Source organism: Daucus carota, chromosome 7 (genome assembly GCF_001625215.2).
Source record: "Daucus carota subsp. sativus chromosome 7, DH1 v3.0, whole genome shotgun sequence".
NCBI classification, from domain to species: Eukaryota; Viridiplantae; Streptophyta; class Magnoliopsida; order Apiales; family Apiaceae; genus Daucus; species Daucus carota.
In genome coordinates, this window is record NC_030387.2 from 30239601 (window position 1) to 30262404 (window position 22804).

Below are 22804 nucleotides of genomic sequence, written 5' to 3' on the forward strand. Positions count from 1 at the left end.
TTATATTTAAGATTTGTAAGGTAGTGCGTACAATTTTTATTTTCGATTTAGTCTTATAATTTTCTTAAATTGCGAATAAAAAATAAAGGATTGTAAAGATATCAATCATTAAAAAAAGCAATAGCAAAAAAATTAGAGTCATAAAATAATAATAATTTTTAACTAATAAATAGGAATTATAAAATAAAAATAGTTAATAAATAAAATAGATATAGAAAATAGGAATCATATATTGATTTTATGATAGTGTAAATTGTTCTTGATTAGTATTGTGTTTGACGGGCATGGGAGGCGGCCCAAACTAATTTTTATCTAAATAATAATAATGTTTCTATTAATATTATGTTTGATGGGAAAGCGGCTAAAATAACTTTTTATCTATGTTATGATATATTTTTTTTGTTAAAACGGGACCACGGTTCAAACTAATTTTTATCCGGTTATAATCTTTAATTTTATCATAGAATAATTTTTATTAGTATTGTGTCTGAAAGTAAGGCGACTCAAACTAATATCTAAATTATAATGTTTGTTATTAGTATTGTGTTTGACAAGATAGCGGCTCAAACTAATTTTGATCTAAATTATAATGTTTAATTTTATCATAAAAATAATGATTATGGATTAATATTGTCTTTGACGGGAGGGCGGTTCGAACTAATTTTATTATTAGTATTTCTTTTTGACAAGATGGCCACTGAAACAAATTTTTATACTAATTATAATATTTTTTTTATTATTGATATGTATAACGGGAAGATGACTCAAAATAATTTTTATACTGTTATAATATTAATTCGTATCAAAATAAAATCAATAACACCGCCGCGAAGCGCGGCTTTATTCACTATTAACTTCCTATGGGAAGTAGTAATTTCTCGGTAATTAAAATATATAGGAAGTGAAAAAAATTGTTTGGTTGTTACATTGGAATTTAAAATCATGGGAATTTCCAATGATCAAGTGTGGGTTAATAACTTCCTACAAATCATGGGTATTCATACTTCCATTGAAGTTACTCTTCCCTTACTTTTGTCAACCAAACAACTTCATCTATAGTTACTTCCTAGGAAGTTGAAATTCCTGGGTATTAGAGAGGCAACCAAACGAGCACTAAATTAGGTTTGCACACCCTGAATTTGCATCCTCGTCACAAAAATCCATCGTTCTGAAGAAAACCTTCGTTTTCAATCCAACCATGGCTGATACACACCAAATCCACCTCAAACTGTTAAATGGCCGAACCAAAACCCTAAATTTCGCAACCCCATCAATCCAAATCAGCCAAATCAAAACCCTAATCCACTCAATCACCTCAATTCCAGCCCACCACCAGATCTTGATTTCCAAAGGTAAGCTCCTTCAAGAGCCCAATGAATTCATCAAACTCTCCCACAACATCAACCCCATCTCACTGTTGCTCCGGTTGCGTGGTGGGAAGGGTGGGTTTGGGTCCCTGCTCCGTGGCGCGGGCACGAAAGCTGGGCAGAAGAAGACTAATAACTTCGATGCGTGTCGCGATATGAGTGGACGGAGACTGAGGCATGTGAATGCGGAGAAGAAGATGGAGGAGTGGAATGCGGAGGCGGCGGAGAGGAGGTTGGAGAGAGTGGCGGAGGAGTTTATTAAGAAGCAGGTGAAGGAAGGGAAGAAGCAAGCCAAAGGCGGGGAGAGTGCGGCGAAGAAGTATGTCGAGAAGTATGTGAAGGATTCGGAGAAATGTAGGATGGAAGTTGATAAGTCGGTGAGGGAGTCGGTTGGGGATTATTTTAAGAAGAGCGGGAAGAGGAAGGGTGGTGATAAGGAAGCTAGCTCTTCCAAGAAAACGAAGATTTGGTAAGGTTTCCTTCTCGTGTTCGTGTTGTGTGTTTAAATTTTAATTATATATTTAATGTTAATGGTTATGTTTGATCATGTGTTCTATTCTGCTATTTGGATAGTCATAGTGCTATCTCTGGGTTTGGGGTGGGTAATTGGAGAATTTGACTGTGATATCTGGTTTTGTGTCACACACACGCAGCCACACACTTGTATATAACATAATTTGGCATTTTATACTATGTAATTTAGTATAGTGTAGTACTAGCATCTTAATCAAGCTGTAGCTCTTAGGTTATGCTTGTCTACAGCTTGTTAAAGCACATCCAACACATAGCAATAGGCCTGTTCTAGCATTAAGAGTATAGTATGAATTTCATTGTAGCACTAAAACTCACTATCTAAACTATCTAATTAGCATTGGAATTGCTATTAATTTGTCTTTTAAGTTCTCATCTCTGGTATGAATTTGAGAATTTCTGTTGTTCAAATTAATTTATCGGAGGAGGTGAGTTTTCTTACTCTATTGCAATTGGGTTTTTTTTTATGTCACTCTATTGCAGTAGGTTAAATTAAGAAATTATTTTGTCATTTGAGAAACATGCATAAAACCGATCATGGGGAGAAGTTAGCACTCTATAGGGGACAGTGTATTAGTATTACTAATGTTCAAATATGTTGTTTTTGATGTAGTCCTGAGTCTGGTGTAAAATTAAAAGTCCCTTTTGCTTAAAACGATCACATCATGTTGAAAAGTTGAAAATTCACAGGGGATGGTGTGTTACTCTTGTTTAATTTGTTATTCTTGTTATAAGTCCTTATTCTGCTGTAAAATATTAAATTATCTTTTGTTTAAAAAGATTAGGTTTGAACAGAGAAATACCAATTTATCAGGTGTTTTGCCAATACAATGAGCCTACTTATTTACTATAACCTCCTAGTAATTCTGCTTACTCTAGTTCTGTTTACTACCCACATTTCATCCAAATATTAAAATTTAGAAGCTGCATTAGTTTTGACTCGGCAACCAAAGCACGCGCTGTTAATCTGTTATACTTCCAGCGAGCCTAACCCTAAAAACAATAGCGATTCTGGTCTCCTACTCCAGGATTCTTGTTCAGGTTTTGGTTTTTGGAGTGCCATCATACATTTTCTGCCACAAAGTGAGTGCTATACATTTTCTGCCACAAAGTTTGTTAATTTTCTTCAGATGTGGATCGTAAGGACAATCTATGTTTGTGTACATCTTATCTTGCTATGAATAATTAATAATTTGACTCTACTTAGTCATTCGTAGCAGCACAATAGTTAACAGTACCCTTAGAAAGCTTGGTCTTCAAATGTGCACAACAACAATGCAAATATTGACATAATTAATGTTATTGGGCCATTTTAAGGCCAAAAAATACACCCCAAAACAAAAATACAATTTGTAAGCTCAAATAAAAAGATTATATCAGCTTCCAACAACATCAAAGGGAGAACCCTGATTGACCCAACGTCATTGCTTGATGTTGATGAAAGCAACGAGTGGTCGGTTGGAAACCTAGTTGAATAAAGAGTACATGTGAGAAGATGTTTAGCAGATGATGGAGAGGAAAAGAGTTTGAACTTGAAAGAAACACTTCCAGACTTGGACATGATGAGAATTTTAAAGATGTATATGATTTTTATAAAGATCATGAATGAAATATACCACTAGCCTATAGAACTTGAACTTTAAATTTTAATGTTTAATTTTATGTTTTTGCCTTTTAGAAGTATGATTGCATATATTATAAAGAATGAATTATGTTTTCTTAACCCTAATAGTGTAATTTATGACATTATGAAGTATAAATTATGTTATAAACTTAAGTAATTTATATACAACCTAACTATTGTATCTTTTAAAAATTATTTTGAAGTGCACCTAGCTTCAAAAAAAAGTGCTCCTCACTTTTAAGCTTTGCGCCTAGGCTAAAGGGGGTCTTGCGCCTTGGTGCACATAATACTTTAATAAAACTGAATACAACCACGCGAAACTATGTTCCCTTGTGGATTGGAAGGCCATTGTTTATTATCGTGATTGTCAGCCTATGTTTGGACGAAAACACATCTTGAGGTTATCCCACAGGTGTACCAAGATTTTTGTATTTTGTCGATATACATTATTTGACCTTGGTGAGTGGAGTGAGGTTGACTCTCTACCCCAACCGTGTCTTTCTGTTTGGATGTGCTTTGGGGTTCCCTCGGCCTGAGTTATGCTTGTTTGAGGCCTCCTGTCATATTGAGATTTGAAGTGCCTTGATGGATCTCAGTGTTTTGTAGTTGTAATTTGTGTTGTTTCTTGATTCGTGACTATTGTTTTTTAATTTCATTTGTTGTGTTTAAGTAGTATATGAACTTCTGATGACTTTCGAAGTTTTCTTTGTAAGGCTGGCTGTCAATATTAATTATGCATGTGTTTCATGTCAATAGAGTTCATCGTTTGCTGATTTTGATATTTATTTTGCTGGCATACATACATTTTGGTTTTGTCGCCTCTTAAAAGGATTGATACTCTATGTTTAAGGAACACTTTAGTTGAGAAGGCATTAAAGAAGTAAGTTTCAGTGTATTGGAGGGTCAAAATTTATAGAGCTTAGATTGTGACCTTGGTTGCTTCGGTGGAAGCTCTTTTTGCCTCTTTTATGGTGTTTTGCCAAACCAAACAGATGATATATCATCTAATCTCTTCTATGGGAAGAATCTCATTTGCAATATTCATGCCTTGCATAAAAATTGTCAACCTTTGCCACATTATGTACTACATATACTTGTATATGCAGTGGTAGAGTAGTTTTCATTTCAGCTATATACCTTTAATAAAAACTTACCTGTATATGCAGTGGTAGAGTAGTTTTCATTTCAGCTATATACCTTTAATAATAACTTACCTGTATATGCAGTGGTAGAGTAGTTTTCATTTCAGCTATATACCTATAATACTAATTTGTAAATATAGTATTGAGCACGTATGTTAAGCAATGTTATGCTTCTAAACTAATTAAAGTCTATAATGTATTTTGCCTGTCTTGCATGAAAGCTGTCTATTCAAACTAATTTATCAATGACTCTTCAGTATTCATCTGGGGATCACCTTTGTCTCGGACATTAACTAGGTCAAAACCCAAGTCCAACTGCACCTTGATCATTTAATTGATTTAATTAAATCCCTGGATTTTACAAACCTGACTATCAAAATCAACGGCCATCCACTCAGCAAGTGTTCTCATTAAAATTTGATGGTGGGTTGGAATTGAGTTGGTTCTATTGATATCTGTGTGTGTGTGTTATGTGAATATGGCTCTTCTAGGATCAGGTTTGTTACTTTCTCAACTGGATATATTAGCTTTATTAAGTACAGTGTAATAAAGTTGTAGGTTATTCTTGTTTACATTTTGTTAATAATGTTTAATGTCTTAGATAAGGTTAACAATTTCCTTCTGGTTTTATTTACAGTCTTGGATAAAATCAAGATTGTAGCTTACTTTATAGCAAATATGATAATGAAACAAATGAGATTTTTCATCCTTCCTTAAAATTTTGCATAAAGGCATTAAGTCGTCATGTTGAAAAGTTAAGAATTTAAAGGGAACTTGTGTCGCTCATGTTTAAACTCAGTTGAAAGTTTTAATAGATGCGTGACTATCTGAAGTTTAGAGAGGCTATGTATGTTTGAATTTTTAACCTTAAATGGATTTATAATTCACGTTACTTTTTTATTGATTAGGAAGGGGAAGAAAAAAATGGATGCAAGTGATTCGGACGATACAGACGAGGATGACAGTGATGATGAATTGGGTGAGCAAATTGAGAAATCTGATGTCATAAACGTTGAAAAGTCACCAGAATCACATAAAGCTAATGAGAGCTCAGGCTCTGTCACTGGGGGAAAATTAGATGGAGAATCTTCTGTTGGATGTTCATCCGAGAGCCCTTCTTCTGAACAGGAGAAAGATACTATTGAGGATGGAAAGATACAATCATCAGAAAACTCTCCTGATGGAGATTTCATTGAAAAAGAGGGCAGAGTAAAGGAACCATCAGTGGAGAATCATGAACAAATAATGGTCCAAAAGAAAGATTCTGAAGAGTTAACTGAAGCTAAATCATGTGATGTAGAGAAAATAGTAGTTGGGCAGTCACCGGTTGTCACTACTCTGGCAGAAAATGAAGTTTCTCATGTGGAGGCTAATGGTGATCACAACTCTGCACCAGAAAAACATGATGAAACAGTGAAAGCAGTCAGTAATGTTCCAGTTGTGGAGGAACCATTAGATTTCAATGAATATGGTTCGGCAGCAGAGATGGAGGTACACTTATATTTTTATGTTTTGGTTTATTTTATCATGTGGAGTATCTCTGTGGTATTTCTCATTTTGATAAGCTTGTCAATTTTCCTGCCGTGCATATTGTGGCTATATGGGTCTAAAACTTTTTACAGGATAATAATTATCGAACATTTAGCACAGTTTGGCAAAAAATTGTCTTCTCCTCACAGTGTAAAATTTAGTAATCAGCCAGATTGTGATAATCACACTTATTTTGTTAGAGCTATTACTTTTTATAATTTTGTGATGGCTTTATAGCTCAAATGTGAGTGTAAATAGTGATTACTTTTGGCTATATGATCATAGTACGTTAGTAGTTTGAATTGGTACTAATTTTTGGAAATCCATGTCAAGTCTTGAAATATTAAGAGAAGACTTTAATATCGTTGCATGAGGTGTGTATCATAAGAGATGAAGTGATGATGATGATTATTTTTCTGTCTGCAGGTTCTGGGATTGGAAAGATTAAAAACTGAGCTGCAGAAGTGGGGGTTAAAGTGTGGTGGTACTTTGCAAGAGCGTGCTGCAAGGCTTTTCCTTCTCAAGACCACACCTGTGGAGAAGCTTCCAAAGAAGCTGCTCGCCAAGAAATGAAAGACTTTACTAGCCATGTCTTGGTGCCAGAAAGGGTTTGGGCTACATATCTTAATATGACATTTTCTACTAAAAATGACTATTGTCTGTATTTGTTCCATCCAGTACTTGACGATAGCCCTGGCTATATATGCATGTGTATAAAGCTGTTTACTTGTGTGTTTGAGGAGAAACCTGTGTGTTGTACTTTGAACCAAGACTCAACAAATTGTAATAAAAAGTAACTATATTTTGGTAATTGTTCTTTGGGAATTTTAGTTATGTATTCCTTGAAATCAATTCTTAAATTGCAGGTGTAAAATAGATGAACCACTCCCATTCACTTGCTTACTTCCCTAAAAAGAACTTTGGGGCATGAACAGAAATGTACATTGTTTTTGCGAAGGTACAGAGTGGACTTAGCAGAGTTTGTACAAGTGCAGTTTTAGATGTTACATGAAAATGTAGTAGAAAATACAGCCCTCATATATTCACAAATGTCAGATGTGCATAGATGAAACCCTAATATGCTTTTTGAAGAGTCACAGATCAAGTTGCAGTGCCAGCAGTGGTCCTGCAGTCCTCTGCAGCTTACCAACATGTATGTAATTGGGTGTCTGTCACCACTCTGTTTGTTTGCTGGTGCAGATGCTATCTAACTCATAACCCTTACTTACGACAAGTAGCCAGCATTGTTAGCATGTAAAACGACTCTTAACAGCTTACCAGAAGCGTAGAAATACAACTGTGTTTTTCCAACATGCTGTATCTGGGTACTCACTGTATACACGATTCATCGGTCTGTTACATTCTTATTGCATACTAATCCGTAATAGGAAGTGTTATAAGTTTCCGACATGTTTCTTTCAATCGCGTGCATGTCTGCTGCCATAGTATGCATTCCATTCCATAAATTTAGCACCAGAGGTCCAAATTCTACATAGGCAAACAAGTTAAGAAGTTGGAGTCAGAAAGAGTACATTAGTAATAACAGAAGATTTCATGAGACAAATACTAGACAAAGAGTGAAGCATGGATGGTTTAGGGATCTCAAATTGATTGATTATCAGTGATGTGTCTTCATCTAAGCCACACCCTAATGAGCTCTTTCTAGACAGAGCTGCAGAGCAGAGCCTTTTTAAATCACAAATTAATTATTTCCTAAAAATTGAATGCCTGCTTGTTATCTTGCAAAACTCCAAATATAGTATTCCATCCAATTTACAATAAAGCCCTTCTCATTATTCCATCCAGAATCTCAATATAATACATACAAATATAAAATGCAATAATTTCAAAGATTTGTTTTTTGGAAAATTAACCTTGGCAATTAAGACTTTTTGGTGTGGGAAAGTATAAATTTCATTGCAGCCAGGCCAGAAAAACTGCCATATAATGCCATAGATATATCTGACCCTTAAATCTTGACCCTTCCTTCCTTATCATCCTCACAATCTCGCTTCATCTCTCTATATCTTCTTCATTTTCTTTTCAGCTCGAGCTACTCACAGCTTCATTTCAAACTCCTTGTTCATCTCTTCAATAAACTTCAAGTTATATACTTTCTCATATCTTCACCTACTCTGTTTTAATGCTTATATTTATTTGATAAATACAAAATAAACATATTTACACAAGGGTTCTGCACTTCTGCTGTGCCTGTACTGTAAATTAATGAGCCTTCTCTATCAACTCATTGGTACTTCTTAGTACTTGTCATATCAATAAATTCTGTTCTCGCCGTCTTTTTTTCTGGTAATAATCGTTTACTCATTAATAAGCTTCCACCATTGTTTTCGTCGAAGTTAGTAGAATTCTCTATTTGCGAAGTTAAGGCTTTGTTGGCTGAGCTAAAATGGCACCGAACAAGAATGGCAGAGGCAAGACAAAAGGAGACAAGAAGAAGAAAGAAGAGAAGGGTATATATATACATTCTTCACTTGTTAACTTTTAAGAATATATATCAAAACATTTGATTTTTCACTTCATTAGTGACATTGGATTAGTTTTAATTCAAGATTGAACTAATAATCCGGGCTTAATTTGCAGTTCTTCCTGTTGTAATTGACATCACTGTCAATCTTCCTGATGAGCTTCAAGTGGTTTTAAAGGTTTGCTGTTTTTGCTCAACTTCTTGATAATATTTTTGTGAAACTCATTTTTAGTAACCATCTGCTTGTTCCAATTTGGACATGTGGAACCTTATCATGCAGTTTGCATGTTTCATTGTCAATTCTGAAACAGTAAAGATATAAATAATCTCCACTTATTTATCTTCTCAAACTCAAAATATATTTATTTAAATTAATTTAAGAAAATTTGAATAGATAAACATGCTTGGATATAAAACAGAAGAAAACTACCAAATATATTATAGTTATTTTCAAATCTAAGTTAAAAACTAAGAATATTAAGATAATGTCGTACAAGTCTAGACAGTTGAGAATATTAAGATAGTCGTATAAGTCTGAACAATTGTTATCTTCTTTCAGAGATTTTATTTACACGTTACAACGACATGTTTGGATTTTTATATTTATTCAATTCAAATTGAAATATTATAAAATTATACAACTTGTTTATTGTACTTTTATAATAATTTAATCAAATAATTATACAAATCAGAAAATAATTGGGCAACTAAGAAGTAGGAACACTGTTCTTAAATTCAAAATTGCGCGCATGAATTTGTGACCTATGTCTTTTCCATCTTTGCCCTTGAATCTTCAATATTTCTATTCTTGAATCTTTTATATTTGAAAGAATTATAAAGTACAATAATTAATGTAATTTTTTTATCAGGGGATATCAACGGACAGGATTATAGACATTCGCCGACTATTATCTGTGAACACGTTAACTTGCAACATCACCAATTTCTCCTTATCTCATGAGGTAAGGCTTCATTTGTAATTTCCTAAAAACTTTTTATGAAATATTAATATAAATAACAATTTCTTTAATTTACCGTTTTGTCCCTCAAACAGATAAGAGGGCCACGGTTGAAAGATACCGTGGACGTTGCCGCACTGAAGCCCTGCATACTCACTCTAACCGAAGGTGAATATAATTTATTTATTTACGTTTAGCTCACCGACGTCGTTTTTATTGAGATTAAATTGTCTATTTTACCCTTGACAGAGGACTATGATGAGCGGAGTGCAACGGCGCATGTTAGAAGGTTGTTAGACATAGTTGCTTGCACAACCAGCTTTGGCCCGTCGGTGAAAAAAGAAGATCCCGGCGAGACTACTCCGGCGGCGCAGGATAGCAAGGTCTCGAAAAAGTCGCAACGGAAACGAACGTCTCCGCCGCCGAAGAAAGACTCATCAGTGCCACCTCCACCACCTCCGGCATCGAAAGACGTGCCGGTAGATGGTGATGGAGAGTTAGGCAACTCGTCTCCGAAGCTCGGTAGCTTTTATGAGTTTTTCTCGCTTTCTCATCTCACTCCTCCACTCCAATGTTAGTCCTCTCTCTCTCTCTCTCCCCCTCTCTCTCCCTCTCCAAGTGAGAACAGCTTTAGCGTGTGTGCTCTGCACGTTTTGTTCTGACTCGAAAAATGTGTAATGATTGCAGTTATAAGGAAGGTAGAGAGACAACAAAATGATGACATTTTTGTTGATCATCTTTTCTCTCTTGAAGTAAGTGCATGTCTATCTGCCATTAGATATTTTTGTTGCAAGTTTTTCAATCTATAATTAATAGTACAACGATTGATGTGTTGTTACAAATTCTACAGGTGAAAGTTTGCAATGGGAAGCTGATCAATGTTGAAGTTTGTCGAAAAGGATTTTACATTGTTGGAAAGCACCGAATCTTATGCCACAACCTTGTTGATCTTTTACGACAACTTAATCGAGCTTTTGATAAAGTTAGTACGACTCTTTATGATAATATGTATTGTTGATCATTTTTTATGCTCTTATGCTAATTAATTTTTCCATGTTAGTTTATAAACCTTGGTGGTTATACTAGATTCATACAAATATTGCTCTAAGGTTTTATATTGTTCGGTCAGCATTGGCTTATTAATATGAATTATTGATCATATTCATATGCTATGATGCTTATTAACTGTTTGCATGTTATTTTGTTACTCTTGGTGGTTACTTAAGCTAAGCTCTTTTCGATGTTATTCCAACTTTATCTGGAGTCAAGTTAGTATTGGCTTATTGATGATTGTTTAGGATCATTGGCGAGATCTAGTTTATTTAATGCGTAACTTGAGTGCAGATCTATGATTGAGTTCTGACTTCACATTAGTGTATTGTGTTTCATAAGATAAAATGTTGGTAATGCCTGCAAAGCTATATTTACATCTTTTTCCTTGGCGGAAGGATTTTATTGAAGAGTTGATTTCTAGGCCTTAATGCTTTTCACAAAATGGAGTTGTGCATAAGATGGTTGCTTAATTTATGCATCGTAATGACCAATAAACTTTCTGAAGTTTTGACACGTTCTGTACCTATTCAGGCATATGATGATCTTATAAAAGCATTTTCGGAACGCAATAAGGTAAATATCAGTTTTTTGAATCTCCTGTTTATGGTCTGCCTTTGAAGTTTAAACTGATCTTCATATGTTTTCTAATACGCCCTCTTTCACGCTAACTTAACTATGCAAGCAGTAGTGTTCTTAGCAAATTTATTGATTTTGTTTGTAGTTTGGGAATCTGCCCTATGGCTTCAGAGCCAATACATGGCTCATCCCTCCTGTTGCTTCACATTTACCATCAGTTTTTCCTCCTCTTCCCATGGAGGATGAAACATGGGGAGGAGATGGGGGTGGTTTCCGAAGAGATGACAAAAGTGATTTGCTACCTTGGGCTAATGAATTTTTGTTTGTGGCATCCATGCCTTGCAAGACAGCTGAGGAGAGGCAGATTCGAGACAGAAAAGCTTTTATTCTACACAGCCTATTTGTCGATGTTGCCATCTTTCGAGGCATTTCTTCCGTGCAACATATAATGGAAAAAACAAGTTTAAATGGTTCAGATGTAAAAGATGAAACTTATACAGAGAGAGTTGGGGACTTGAGTATAACTGTCATGAGAGATGCTCTCAATGCTAGCTGCAAGTTGGATACTAAAATTGATGGAACTCACACAACCGGAGTAGAACAGAACAAATTGGATGAAAGAAACCTTCTGAAAGGGATCACTGCTGATGAAAATACAGCTGCTCATGTAAGGACATCATTAAATTTTTATTGTCTTGAGAACTATATGGCTTTGGTGTTTTTTGTTTCAATTTTACTAGCAGATAACTGGTGCAAGTCAAGTTTAACCTTTTTGTTAAAAATTATGATTAAAATACAATAAGTTTCTAAAATTTATCATGTACATTAACTATTTGACGCTTAACATTACGATGAAGTAAAATATAGAACTATTGTGCCATGATGTACTGTCTAAAACTAAAATGAGTTTTTAGCTTTTCATAAAGACTTAGGGAGTAATAGATGTTAATATAGATTTTTCATTTAATGATTAATATGGTATCTAGATTTTCTAGTGCAAAAATTAAATAAATCGTATAATATATATTTTGTGGTGAATGTTAGATAATAAAAATAAATAAGTAGATGTGTCAACCAAATTATGGTACCATGACATATCACATACCACTGAAGTGGTCTCTAGGCGTTTTGTCATAGATTTGTTTAAGTAAACTAAAGTGGCTCAATTTAAGACAAGCTGAGCAGACTTTTGATATTCAATGCAGGATATATCCACTTTGGGGGTTGTGAATGTAAGATATTGTGGTTACATTGCTGTTGTGAAAGTTGTGGTGAGTGCCAACACCAAATTAGGTCCTCCATCAGAAAATCCTGAGCTTCATGATCAACCTGATGGTGGTGCCTGTGCCCTCAATATCAACAGGTTGGTACAAAGTGACCTGTCTAAATAACATATAGATTCAGAAACCTTGTACTTGCTGCTTTGCTCTTATTTCTTTATTTGGTGCAATGTGTTTTGTCCAGTAGAATTTTCTATTTCCCCTTCATTTTTGTCAGTATTTAAAATCATACATCTTAACCGGTATCATGCATATAACCTCGTACATATCACAATTGAATTAGCCACACAATAGTTCTGTATGTTACTCATTTCAAGTGCACTTATTGGGTAAGTTGTAATTCTTTGTTTCTTGCAGTTTGAGAAAGCTTCTTCATAAAAAATCAGTTCCTGAAGATAACAAAACTTTACTAGATTTACAGAATTTGAATCATGTTGAACTAAGTTCTGACCGGGAATTCGTAAAAGATCTTTTAAAGGAGAGCCTCAGTAAGCTTGATGAAGAGGAACAGAAAGGGCATACATTCACTAGATGGGAACTTGGAGCTTGCTGGATACAACATTTGCAAGATCAGAAAAAATCGGACAAAGAAAAGAAGCTGTCTTCTGAGAAAACCAAAAACGAGGTGAAGGTTGAGGGGCTTGGTACATCGCTCCGATCCCTAAAATACAAAAAGAACATTGTTGGTAGTAAAGATAACCTGCAGCCTGACAACTTGAGTATGACCGCAAGTGATGTCAATGGAGAAGTAGACAATGTGGTTCTTCCTTCTCCGGCGTCGCAACAGGAGGTGAATGCCAATGAAAATGAGGTAGAATTGCGGAGATTGATAACTGATGATGCCTTTACTAGACTAAAAGAGTCAGAAACTGGACTACACTGCAAGGTTTTTTTCTTTAAATTTGTAGTATATTTTTTACAACTCAGGTATTAGTTACTGACTATTGTTTTGACAGTCTTTGCAAGAGCTGATTAATTTGTCTCGAAAATATTATGACGAGGTTGCACTTCCGAAACTGGTAAGTTCAGAAATTATGTTATTTTAAGATTTTGTGAGCATAAACTTTTCAACGTAATCATTGTATAAATTGTAGGTTGCCGATTTTGGTTCGTTGGAACTCTCCCCAGTTGATGGAAGGACTCTTACTGATTTCATGCACACACGAGGTCTTCGGATGCGTTCTCTAGGACAAGTGGTAAGTGTTTGGTGACCCAGACTCTAAAATCCTATCATCTATTCAACATTTGATTATGCCTTGCAGCTTTCAAAATCCTTTAATCTGTATTTTTTTAGGGGAAAAATGCTTCCTTGTCAAACTTTGACTTCAATATCGTGTACTCTGGTATCTTGTGCACATTTTGCAACATAAGGGTGCCACCATAAGAGTGCCATAAGTCATGCTATTTTCCTGTGCACTGATTGGGGTCCATAGTTTTAGTTTCTCTCTCTCACACACACATTGTTCTTTTTTTACCACAACCTGTTTTGTAATATCATGTATAATGTCTGAATATTTGTCCTGGATCTCAATCCTAAGCAGTCATAACAATGTTAACTAGGAAAGCTCTCATCTTCACTCCAAGCTTATGATATTACGTCTTAATTGTTTTCACAATTCGATATTGTGAGACTCAAATAAAAAATTCTTTACTCTACCATTGTGTATCCATCCTCAAAGTTTAATACCAAATGTACTCACTCAGAAATATATTTGCCTGCTATCGATTATGTCACATGATAATGCTTTCTTCTAAACAGGTCAAGCTATCAGAAAAGTTATCACACGTGCAGTCTCTGTGTATTCATGAGATGATTGTACGGGCATTTAAGCATGTTCTCCAGGCTGTGATTGCCACTACTGTTAATACACATGATATGGCTGGGGTGATTTCTGCTGCATTGAACTTGATGCTTGGAGTATCCGAGGGTGATCAATCTGGTCAACTTTGCGGGGTTGATCCACTAATCTGGAGATGGCTAGAGGTATTTTTAAAGAAACGTTATGAATGGGATCTTAGCATCATGAATTACAAAGATGTAAGGAAATTTGCAATTCTTCGTGGGCTATGCCATAAGGTATTTTTTTTTAACCTTTTGGTATTTGGTTTTTTCTTAACCTTTTGGGATACACTGTGGATCTATAGATTCTCATTCTTGCGATAATATATAGGTGGGTATTGAACTAGTTCCAAGGGATTATGATATGGATTCTCCTCAACCTTTCCGTAAAATAGACATTGTTAGCCTAGTACCGGTTCATAAGGTAAAGAAGCACGGAATGCTTTTAACTAGGGTGATTAGCTTGAGTTTTACCTACCTAAGATAGTGGATACATTATTGTGTTCCCTGTTTCTTGGCCTCTTGCAGCAAGCAGCATGTTCTTCTGCTGATGGTCGACAACTCCTGGAATCATCAAAAACAGCTCTAGATAAGGGAAAGCTTGAAGATGCAGTCAGCTACGGGACAAAGGTATTCTGTCTGCGAATGCTTTGATTATGACTTTGTGTTACAAATTGATTTAGCTAAAGTATGGATAACCTTGACTAAAGCCAAGAATACATCTTAGTATCTACTATTCTATGTTTATTTATCCAGTATCCTGTCAAACTGGTTAATGGTGTTGTGTGTTTCACTGGCATTTTCAGGCTCTTGCGAAGCTGGTTGCAGTTTGTGGTCCCTACCACAGGATGACTGCAGGAGCTTACAGTCTTCTTGCTGTAGTTTTGTATCATACAGGAGACTTTAATCAGGTCTTCTATAAATTTGGTCTTTGCTATTTAGATTTAATTTCTAAAAGTAAAGAGAAATTATTGCCAGACAGTCACTAAAAATCCCTATATCTTTGACTAAGCAAGCTGCTGGTTATTTTCTTATGTATTAGCCGCCAAAATTTAATTCATAACTATTTTATATGTCCGAGTCCAAAAAAATCTAAATTATAATGTAGCTGATATATATAAACATCTATTACAGGCTACAATCTATCAGCAAAAGGCATTGGATATCAATGAAAGAGAATTAGGACTAGATCATCCAGATACGATGAAGAGTTATGGAGACCTTGCTGTTTTTTATTACAGACTCCAGCATACGGAACTTGCTCTCAAGTATGTTTTGTTTCCTTTGGACAATATCAGTTAATCTGAACTATTATTTATGAACTTCCATGCTTAGTTGTTCACCATTGCTGACTAGATGTTGCTGATCTGAGTTACAGATGTGCCAGTTCATGTTCTTTTCATTACTGCTGTACTGTTGTAAACTTCAACAACAATCATAAGAAATATTTTTGTGGGTTGTAGCTATAAGTATGGAGTTACAACTTCCCTCATTCCCTAGCTTTGTGGGAATACTTAATTTAGGTGAAACCAATGATTTGGTTCTTGATAGAGTAACTTGGATAGCTACCCCTGTGTAATTTGCAATTGAAACCTAGTTGAGATAAAAATCAGATAAATTAATTTAATGTCTATATTTTCATCATATTAATAACCGTATATACTTCAAGACACATGATAACACATCTCCTTAAAATTGTATGACCAATTTATGCAAATCCAGGCTCATACCGGGAGCATAAATCGACAGTATCTATAATGTAAATTTAGCAGAACTAATATAGTAAATTTCTCCAGTTGTGTAGATCGGGCTAGATTATTATGTCTATCTGAGCATTTAGCATGCAAATGAAGCAATGAATTAATAACTTCTTCCTTTTTTGCAATTTTAGCCAGCTAGATAAATAGAGGCAAGTAGGAACTATAACCTTACTAGGACTTGACTAGATTTATGCAAGCAAGGACTTTTAAGTTTTGATTAACGGTTTATGTGTTCCAATTGAGTGATATAGACTCATAGTTCTTGTTTTTTTATGGTCTATTTTTGCCAAAATTTTCGCCATTTTTCTATGATTATAATTGTAACTTCTTAATATATAAAATTTAAGTTTGTTTGAAGGTGATTTCTGAGACTGAGAATATATCACTTTGTTTGTCAGGGGTCGTTGCTGATAAGTTTTCATGTAGAAGAGTATTGTTCACTTTTGCATATTTTTTTCTTTATTTTACATATCTTCTTGTCCATGTAAAGGTATGTGAAGCGTGCACTGTATCTGTTACATCTCACGTGTGGCCCATCTCATCCAAACACTGCTGCAACATACATCAATGTAGCTATGATGGAGGAGGGCCTTGGAAATGTACATGTTGCCCTTAGATATCTCCATAAAGCACTGAAGTGTAACCAACGATTACTTGGTCCAGACCATATACAGGTTACTTTCGTTGATTTATGTTTATAGTCTGCCCTGTAATTCTGGTCTTGAAACTTATGTTCTTTAATGAGATATTTGCTAATGTGATCTCAGAAACAGCTATGTTTCTATTATAAAAACTCACATACATTTATTTTCTGTTGTGTTTGTTGCTAGAAATAATTGGCTCAAGTCATGTAATCCCATATTACTTGCTCTACAGTATTTGTACTTTCATTCCGCTTTTAAATCTGCTGTTTTTACCTTTGATTAATGATTTTCTTATGGCTTTAAAATGTTTTGCAGACAGCAGCAAGTTACCATGCTATAGCAATTGCACTATCCTTGATGGAAGCTTATCCTTTGAGTGTTCAACATGAACAAACAACCTTGCAAATACTCAGAGCAAAGCTGGGCCCAGATGACCTGCGCACACAGGTACCTGCTATGTTTGTTAGGTTTGCAGATATTCTCAACACTAGTGACTGTCATTTAGTGCCTCTTCATCATACACGGCCATCTACTAAATCATGACTACCTAGGAAATTCAAAGCATAATGATCTCTTGGATTTATACGAGAGGATAGTCCCTACCAGGGGTGAACAATCTAACTGTAAAAACCCCGAAGCCGAGACAAATCCATGTTAAACTGTGATAAACTGAATCATAAAACAGTATCACACTTTGGTTCAGTTTTGGTTTTTCTAAATAACCGAAAAATATAATTTTCTAAGCGCTCACAGTCTGAACATCCTCAGCAATAGCCCAGTTATGGTAGATAGAATCTGTTTTTTTGACATACTATCTTATCCAAAGAATAAGATTTTGTAGCTCTGTATCCAGTAGAATGATCATGTCAAATAATTAAATCAGATTCATAATTCTAATATATAGATGTACACATATATATATATATATTAATTTTATTAGTTTGAAAAGCAAAACTAAATACAGGTAAAAGATGTGTGTCATTCTCTCCCCGGTCCCAACAATAAAGATGTTGGGTGTTTGTAAAAGTTGGTATCCCTGAATTTTGTCGTTGTGTGGTCCCGTATAAATGATTTCTATACACTGGAAGGTAGAAATTTTTGAATAGATTGACTAATTTAAAAATAACTGATGGCCTTTAAATATGTTAATTGTTTATAATTAACTTATGATAACTTCCTTAATGATGTAAATATGCTTTAAAATAAAACATTTGGTTTTGGTAGGTTCGGGCATATAAAAACATATGCCACTAGACACTAATCTTACTGGGCAGAAAAGAATAATGACCCCTTTTTAAGACACCAATATAACAGAAACATATATTGCAGGATGCTGCCGCTTGGCTGGAGTACTTTGAGTCAAAGGCTTTTGAACAGCAAGAAGCAGCGCGAAATGGGACCCGAAGACCTGATGCATCTATTGCCAGCAAAGGTCACTTGAGGTATATTTATTTTGCAATGATGATATGACCTGACCTCATATGTAGTTGAGCATTTGCCCAGTTCAAAGATGCATCTATTGATCGTGCACCTAGGGATTACTTCAGCTTAATATAGATTAATGTATTCAGATCGGAGTTCTGGATTCCAAAGGAAAAGTTATGTCTTTATTACTGTCTTAACTCTCATCCTCCCTTCTAGTAACTTCAGTTCCAGTATGTTAGAAATTTACATACTAAAAGACAGTATGCCAAAGCCATAACATTTGTGCCCTGCTCCCCACCCACCCCACCCCACCACCCAGTTAGGAACTTTAAAAACAGGCCTGCTTAAGATTTTATGACAGAAAACTGATAATGCATTGATGAGCTTCACTGTGTCTATAAATTACTGGACAAATCTTATACAAGAAACTATTTCATGTATAGAATGTATCTATCAGTAAAGTAACTGGAATTTGTTTTGCTTTAATAGTGTATCAGATTTGCTTGACTACATCAGCCCAAGCAATGATGGAAAAGGAAAGGATGCTGCACTGCTAAAGAGGAAAAGCTATATAACAAAGGTCTGTTTATCTTTCAGCTATATACATATTGCTCTTTTACTTTTCAATTAATTTTCTGTGAGAATTGGTTTGCTTCATCCGTATGCTTTCTACTTAATAAACAAAGTTCTAACAATAATAAAAATAAAAAATAATAATAATAATTTAATACTCGTTAATTTGAAAAGTTTCATTATGGGTTAATTCTCGAGCACAGTGAATATATTATGCTGTTTAGAATTTCTTTGCTTTTTATCTATCAGATTTTGATTTCATGAGTTGTTCATATGTAATTACGTAAATTATTCATATGTTTAATAGAGACTGTATATAGTTGCACTAGCCCCAGGTTTACATAATGAGATTTCCTAAAATGTGTGTGGCTGAATTACTAGGCCTATTACTTTGGTGTTGAACTTGTAAGAATCTTCTGCAGTGATAACTTAGTTTCCCGAACTTTGCATGAGTCTTTTTGAATCTTTTGAGTACTACAGAACCAGATTTTAGATAATCTTATTAATCAACATTTTAATTTTTAATTCTTTATAAGGAAAAAAAGACATATACTTCAGACAGGCACATACCCTGAAGTCTGAAAATGACTAGAGCTGTCTCATTGTAAATGAAACCTAATGTCATTCTCTAACAAGTATAAAGTTGTTAAAGAGTCTGGAACTATTTTTAACTTAAAAGTCATACACTCTGAAAATTAATATTTTTGCCTCGTAATATTCACTACCCACTATTGTATAATTTCTCATATGCGGGTGTATCTCTTAAACTGTATTTTCTCCATCTTATTTACATCTCTCTTGTTTTCCAGCTGAAAGAAAAATCGTATGAGAACTTTGGCTTAGCAAGTTCAGAGGGATCTCCTAAAGAGGTTCTTCAAGAGCCATTGGATGAAAATGAACAAATTCCTGAACCTAAAGATGATACGAATGTAAAAGTTGAATTTACAGATCCACCTGTAGAGCTTAAACAACCACTTGAGGAAAAAGCTCCTGAGGAAGAGCCTATTCAGTTGCAGCCTTTTTTGGAGGAAAATGCTACCAAAAAAGATGTTATTGCTCATGATGTCCCGCTTGAATCACATGGTGAAGGAGAAGATGGGTGGCAACCGGTTCAAAGACCAAGGTCAGGTCGCTCGTATGGGAGAAGACTAAGACAGCGGAGAGCAGCTATGAACAAGGTCTACACTTACCAGAAGAAAGATGTGCTTTCTGAACAAGACTATTCAAGGACGAGGGGTGCCAATCAAAATAGTAAGTATCAAATGCTAAAGAAACAATTGTTGTCTCCAGGAACTTATGTTGAGTATCACTCAGCAAAGAGTCCCTACCAGGGTACAAGATATGGTCGTAGAATTGTGAAAGCTGTGGCATACAGAGTGAAGTCTGTTTCTTCTGCCAAGGATTCTACTACAGAGAAATCTAAAATTGGTAGGGAAGAAGATGCCAGACCTGTTTCGGCAGAGAAAGAAGTTGTACCAGTATCAATGAAAAGTTCAATAGTGAGCCTTGGCAAGTCACCTTCTTACAAGGAAGTAGCACTAGCACCACCTGGTACTATATCAATGCTGCAGATCCGGGTGTCTCAGGATGACTTTCCTGACAAAAATGAACTCATTGTGGGAGATGAAGAAACCAGTAAAGCAGAAGATAAGGCATGTGACATCGTTGATTCCACTGATCACTCTAAAGTTGAGACTATAACTGTCGCCGAACCAGAAGAAACATGTTCAACTGTTCGGAATGAGCATGAACAACCGGAGGTAGTTCCTTCTACTGTGGAAATGGCTCATTCGAGCACTACTGAAAATAATCAAGTAGAAAAAGAGAGCACTGAGCAGGATCCATCTAGCAGTGTAGAAGGTAAAGATCATTCATACTCCTCTTTGAAAGGAATGGAGGATTCAGATAAAAACCCTTCTGTTCCATGCTTTATTGATACTCGAGAAGTCCCCAACAAGAAGCTGTCAGCATTGGCAGCTCCATATAATCCTTCGCCGACTACTACACGTGTAGCTCCTTTGCCTCTGAATGTTGTTCTTCCTCCTGGTCCTGGTGCTGTTCCATCTGTTGCTCCATGGCCAATGAACATGCCTCTTCATCCAGGGCCAACTGCTACTCCATTGTGTCCAACCCCTCACCACCCATACCCATCACCTCCGCCAACCCCAAACATGATACACTCTTTGCGATTTGTGTACCCTTCTCCTTATACTCATTCACAACCATTACCAACCAGTAGTTTTCCTGTAACTAGCAGCCCCTTTCATCCCAATCATTTTGCATGGCAACGCAGCACGAGCCCTAATACACCAGAATACATACAAGGCCCAGTTTGGCCTGGCTGCCAGCCAGTGGAGTTCTCTGTTCCAGCACCTGTTGTAGAGCCAATTGCTGAATCCTTTTTGCCTCCGAAGGAAGAATCCAATAACGTTAATAGCTCTAGTGGTTTGAATTTGTCTGTTAATGTTGATGTTACTAACCACACTAAGTCCGTCGAAACTTTCCAAGCATTGGATGTTGGTGAGAACCTAAATGCCGGGGTAGAACCAAAAACTATGCAAGAAGACCTCAAACCAGATTTGCAATTGCATGGTGTTCAATGTGCCGAGAACTCAATAGATGACAGTAATAGTCCCAATAAAAATGCTGGAAGCGGTGGGGATAATCACACATCAAGTAACCCTCGGCGATTTGACAATGAAAAAACCTTCAACATTTTGATAAGGGGAAGAAAAAACCGCAAACAAACTCTGAGAATGCCAATAAGTTTACTTAGTCGGCCCCATAATTCCAAGTCTTTTAAGGTCATATATAGCAGAGTAATCAGAGAGAGTGAAGCTCCCAAGTCTACCAGCTTTTCTTCAGATGATATAAGTACTCCTGGTACCATGTAAGGGTTTATTAATATATTAAAAGTATGCAGGATGATTACAAGGTAGAGAGAAATCCGCTGCTATACACAAAAGAAACTGGATTTTGTGGAAGGGAGCTCCATCAAATCTGACCCTTCTCTAGTATTATTTTAAGGTAAGTTCTTTAGATCAAGTATTTTTAATGTACTCTCTCTAATTTGTTGCTTGCTGTATAAACTTCTCAACTCCCATAGAAGGTCAGAGCCCAGTTCTAAGCATCATCTTCATGAAAAAAAATAGTGTCTAAATTTTTTAATGCGCATCCCTATTCCTCATGTTTGCTTAAAAGAAGAGTCTCTTATTCTAGTAAACTGGATCTTCCAACTGGTTGCAAGAATAATCTTAGTTAGATCACACTCAACTATAATTAGTTGGAACTCAGATTTGCCGAGAATAATTAAATATAGATATTTTACTTGTCATAGTTCTTAGTTGATTTGTCAGGAACTTATTGTTAATCTTCTTGTTGGTTTACAGGCCTACTACAGGAAGTTTTGCTCTTCGGATTTTGAGAGTTGTCTTTTCGGCAAATATACAGTTCAGTTAGACACTTCTATTTTTTTTCTGCTTCACAACATAGAAGGCTTTTTTTATTCACAGCAATAGAAGACTGACGTGTAGTTTTTAATATCTTATAGCATAGACCTGAAAGTTCAATTTGATTTAGTTGTATATTCGACATTCCAAAATTCTTTTTAATGGCTCTAATGTAGAATTTATGTAGTTTAAATGAATAAAAATCAGATTCTGCGGATTTTTTTAGGTCTGGTTCCTTTCTTGTGGAGTTTCAGTAGAATGGCACATCGAAATGTTATACATGGTTTGGTGCCAACTTATCACTTAGTTTCCAAAATATAGAGTTTAGAATTTAGATGTTCAGTAAGAGTTCCGTCGATAACAGGGAGAAGATGACATAAACATAGAGTTGTTCACGAACCGAGCCGAGCCGAGTTTTGACCGAACCGAGCCGAGCTTTAATTTTTTTTCTGATGAGCCGAGCCGAGCTTTTTAATCGAACAAAAATTGTGTTCAAGCTCGGCTTGTTAACTAACGAGCCGAACACGAGCTTGTTCGCGAACAAATACGAGCCGAGCCGAGTCGAG

At 35.6% G+C, this 22804-nt stretch overlaps 2 protein-coding genes across 2 annotated transcripts; both read left to right on the forward strand.

The window, feature by feature from the left end:
* The first annotated feature begins 1011 nt into the window (after positions 1-1011).
* Positions 1012-7005, forward strand: LOC108195702 (uncharacterized). The gene is made up of 3 exons (XM_017362675.2): positions 1012-1836; positions 5573-6155; positions 6621-7005. The coding sequence occupies exons 1-3, from the start codon at positions 1199-1201 to the stop codon at positions 6765-6767; spliced, it is 1368 nt and encodes a 455-aa protein (XP_017218164.1). The 5' UTR covers positions 1012-1198; the 3' UTR covers positions 6768-7005.
* A 1244-nt stretch (positions 7006-8249) lies between these two features.
* Positions 8250-22463, forward strand: LOC108195701 (protein REDUCED CHLOROPLAST COVERAGE 1). Its single transcript, XM_017362674.2, has 24 exons — positions 8250-8665; positions 8796-8857; positions 9549-9641; positions 9734-9806; positions 9888-10211; positions 10326-10390; positions 10489-10620; positions 11223-11264; positions 11413-11934; positions 12473-12630; positions 12905-13433; positions 13504-13566; positions 13642-13743; positions 14307-14624; positions 14719-14811; positions 14916-15017; positions 15194-15298; positions 15522-15655; positions 16638-16821; positions 17107-17238; positions 18121-18233; positions 18706-18796; positions 19599-21816; positions 22179-22463. Exons 1-23 carry the CDS (start codon positions 8602-8604, stop codon positions 21681-21683), a joined length of 5586 nt encoding a protein of 1861 aa, XP_017218163.1. The 5' UTR covers positions 8250-8601; the 3' UTR covers positions 21684-21816; positions 22179-22463.
* Positions 22464-22804: the final 341 nt, after the last annotated feature.

What these genes read in the sequence shown, in the direction of transcription:
- LOC108195702 (XM_017362675.2), top strand. Translation starts at nt 1,199, where the DNA reads ATGGCTGATACACACCAAATCCACCTCAAACTGTTAAATGGCCGAACC. An exon ending in TCCAAGAAAACGAAGATTTG is followed by an intron (nt 1,837 to 5,572) that starts GTAAGGTTTCCT and finishes TTTATTGATTAG; the next exon opens with GAAGGGGAAGAAAAAAATGG. An exon ending in GTTCGGCAGCAGAGATGGAG is followed by an intron (nt 6,156 to 6,620) that starts GTACACTTATAT and finishes TTCTGTCTGCAG; the next exon opens with GTTCTGGGATTGGAAAGATT.
- LOC108195701 (XM_017362674.2), top strand. Translation starts at nt 8,602, where the DNA reads ATGGCACCGAACAAGAATGGCAGAGGCAAGACAAAAGGAGACAAGAAG. An exon ending in TTAATCGAGCTTTTGATAAA is followed by an intron (nt 10,621 to 11,222) that starts GTTAGTACGACT and finishes GTACCTATTCAG; the next exon opens with GCATATGATGATCTTATAAA. An exon ending in CATTTTCGGAACGCAATAAG is followed by an intron (nt 11,265 to 11,412) that starts GTAAATATCAGT and finishes TTTTGTTTGTAG; the next exon opens with TTTGGGAATCTGCCCTATGG.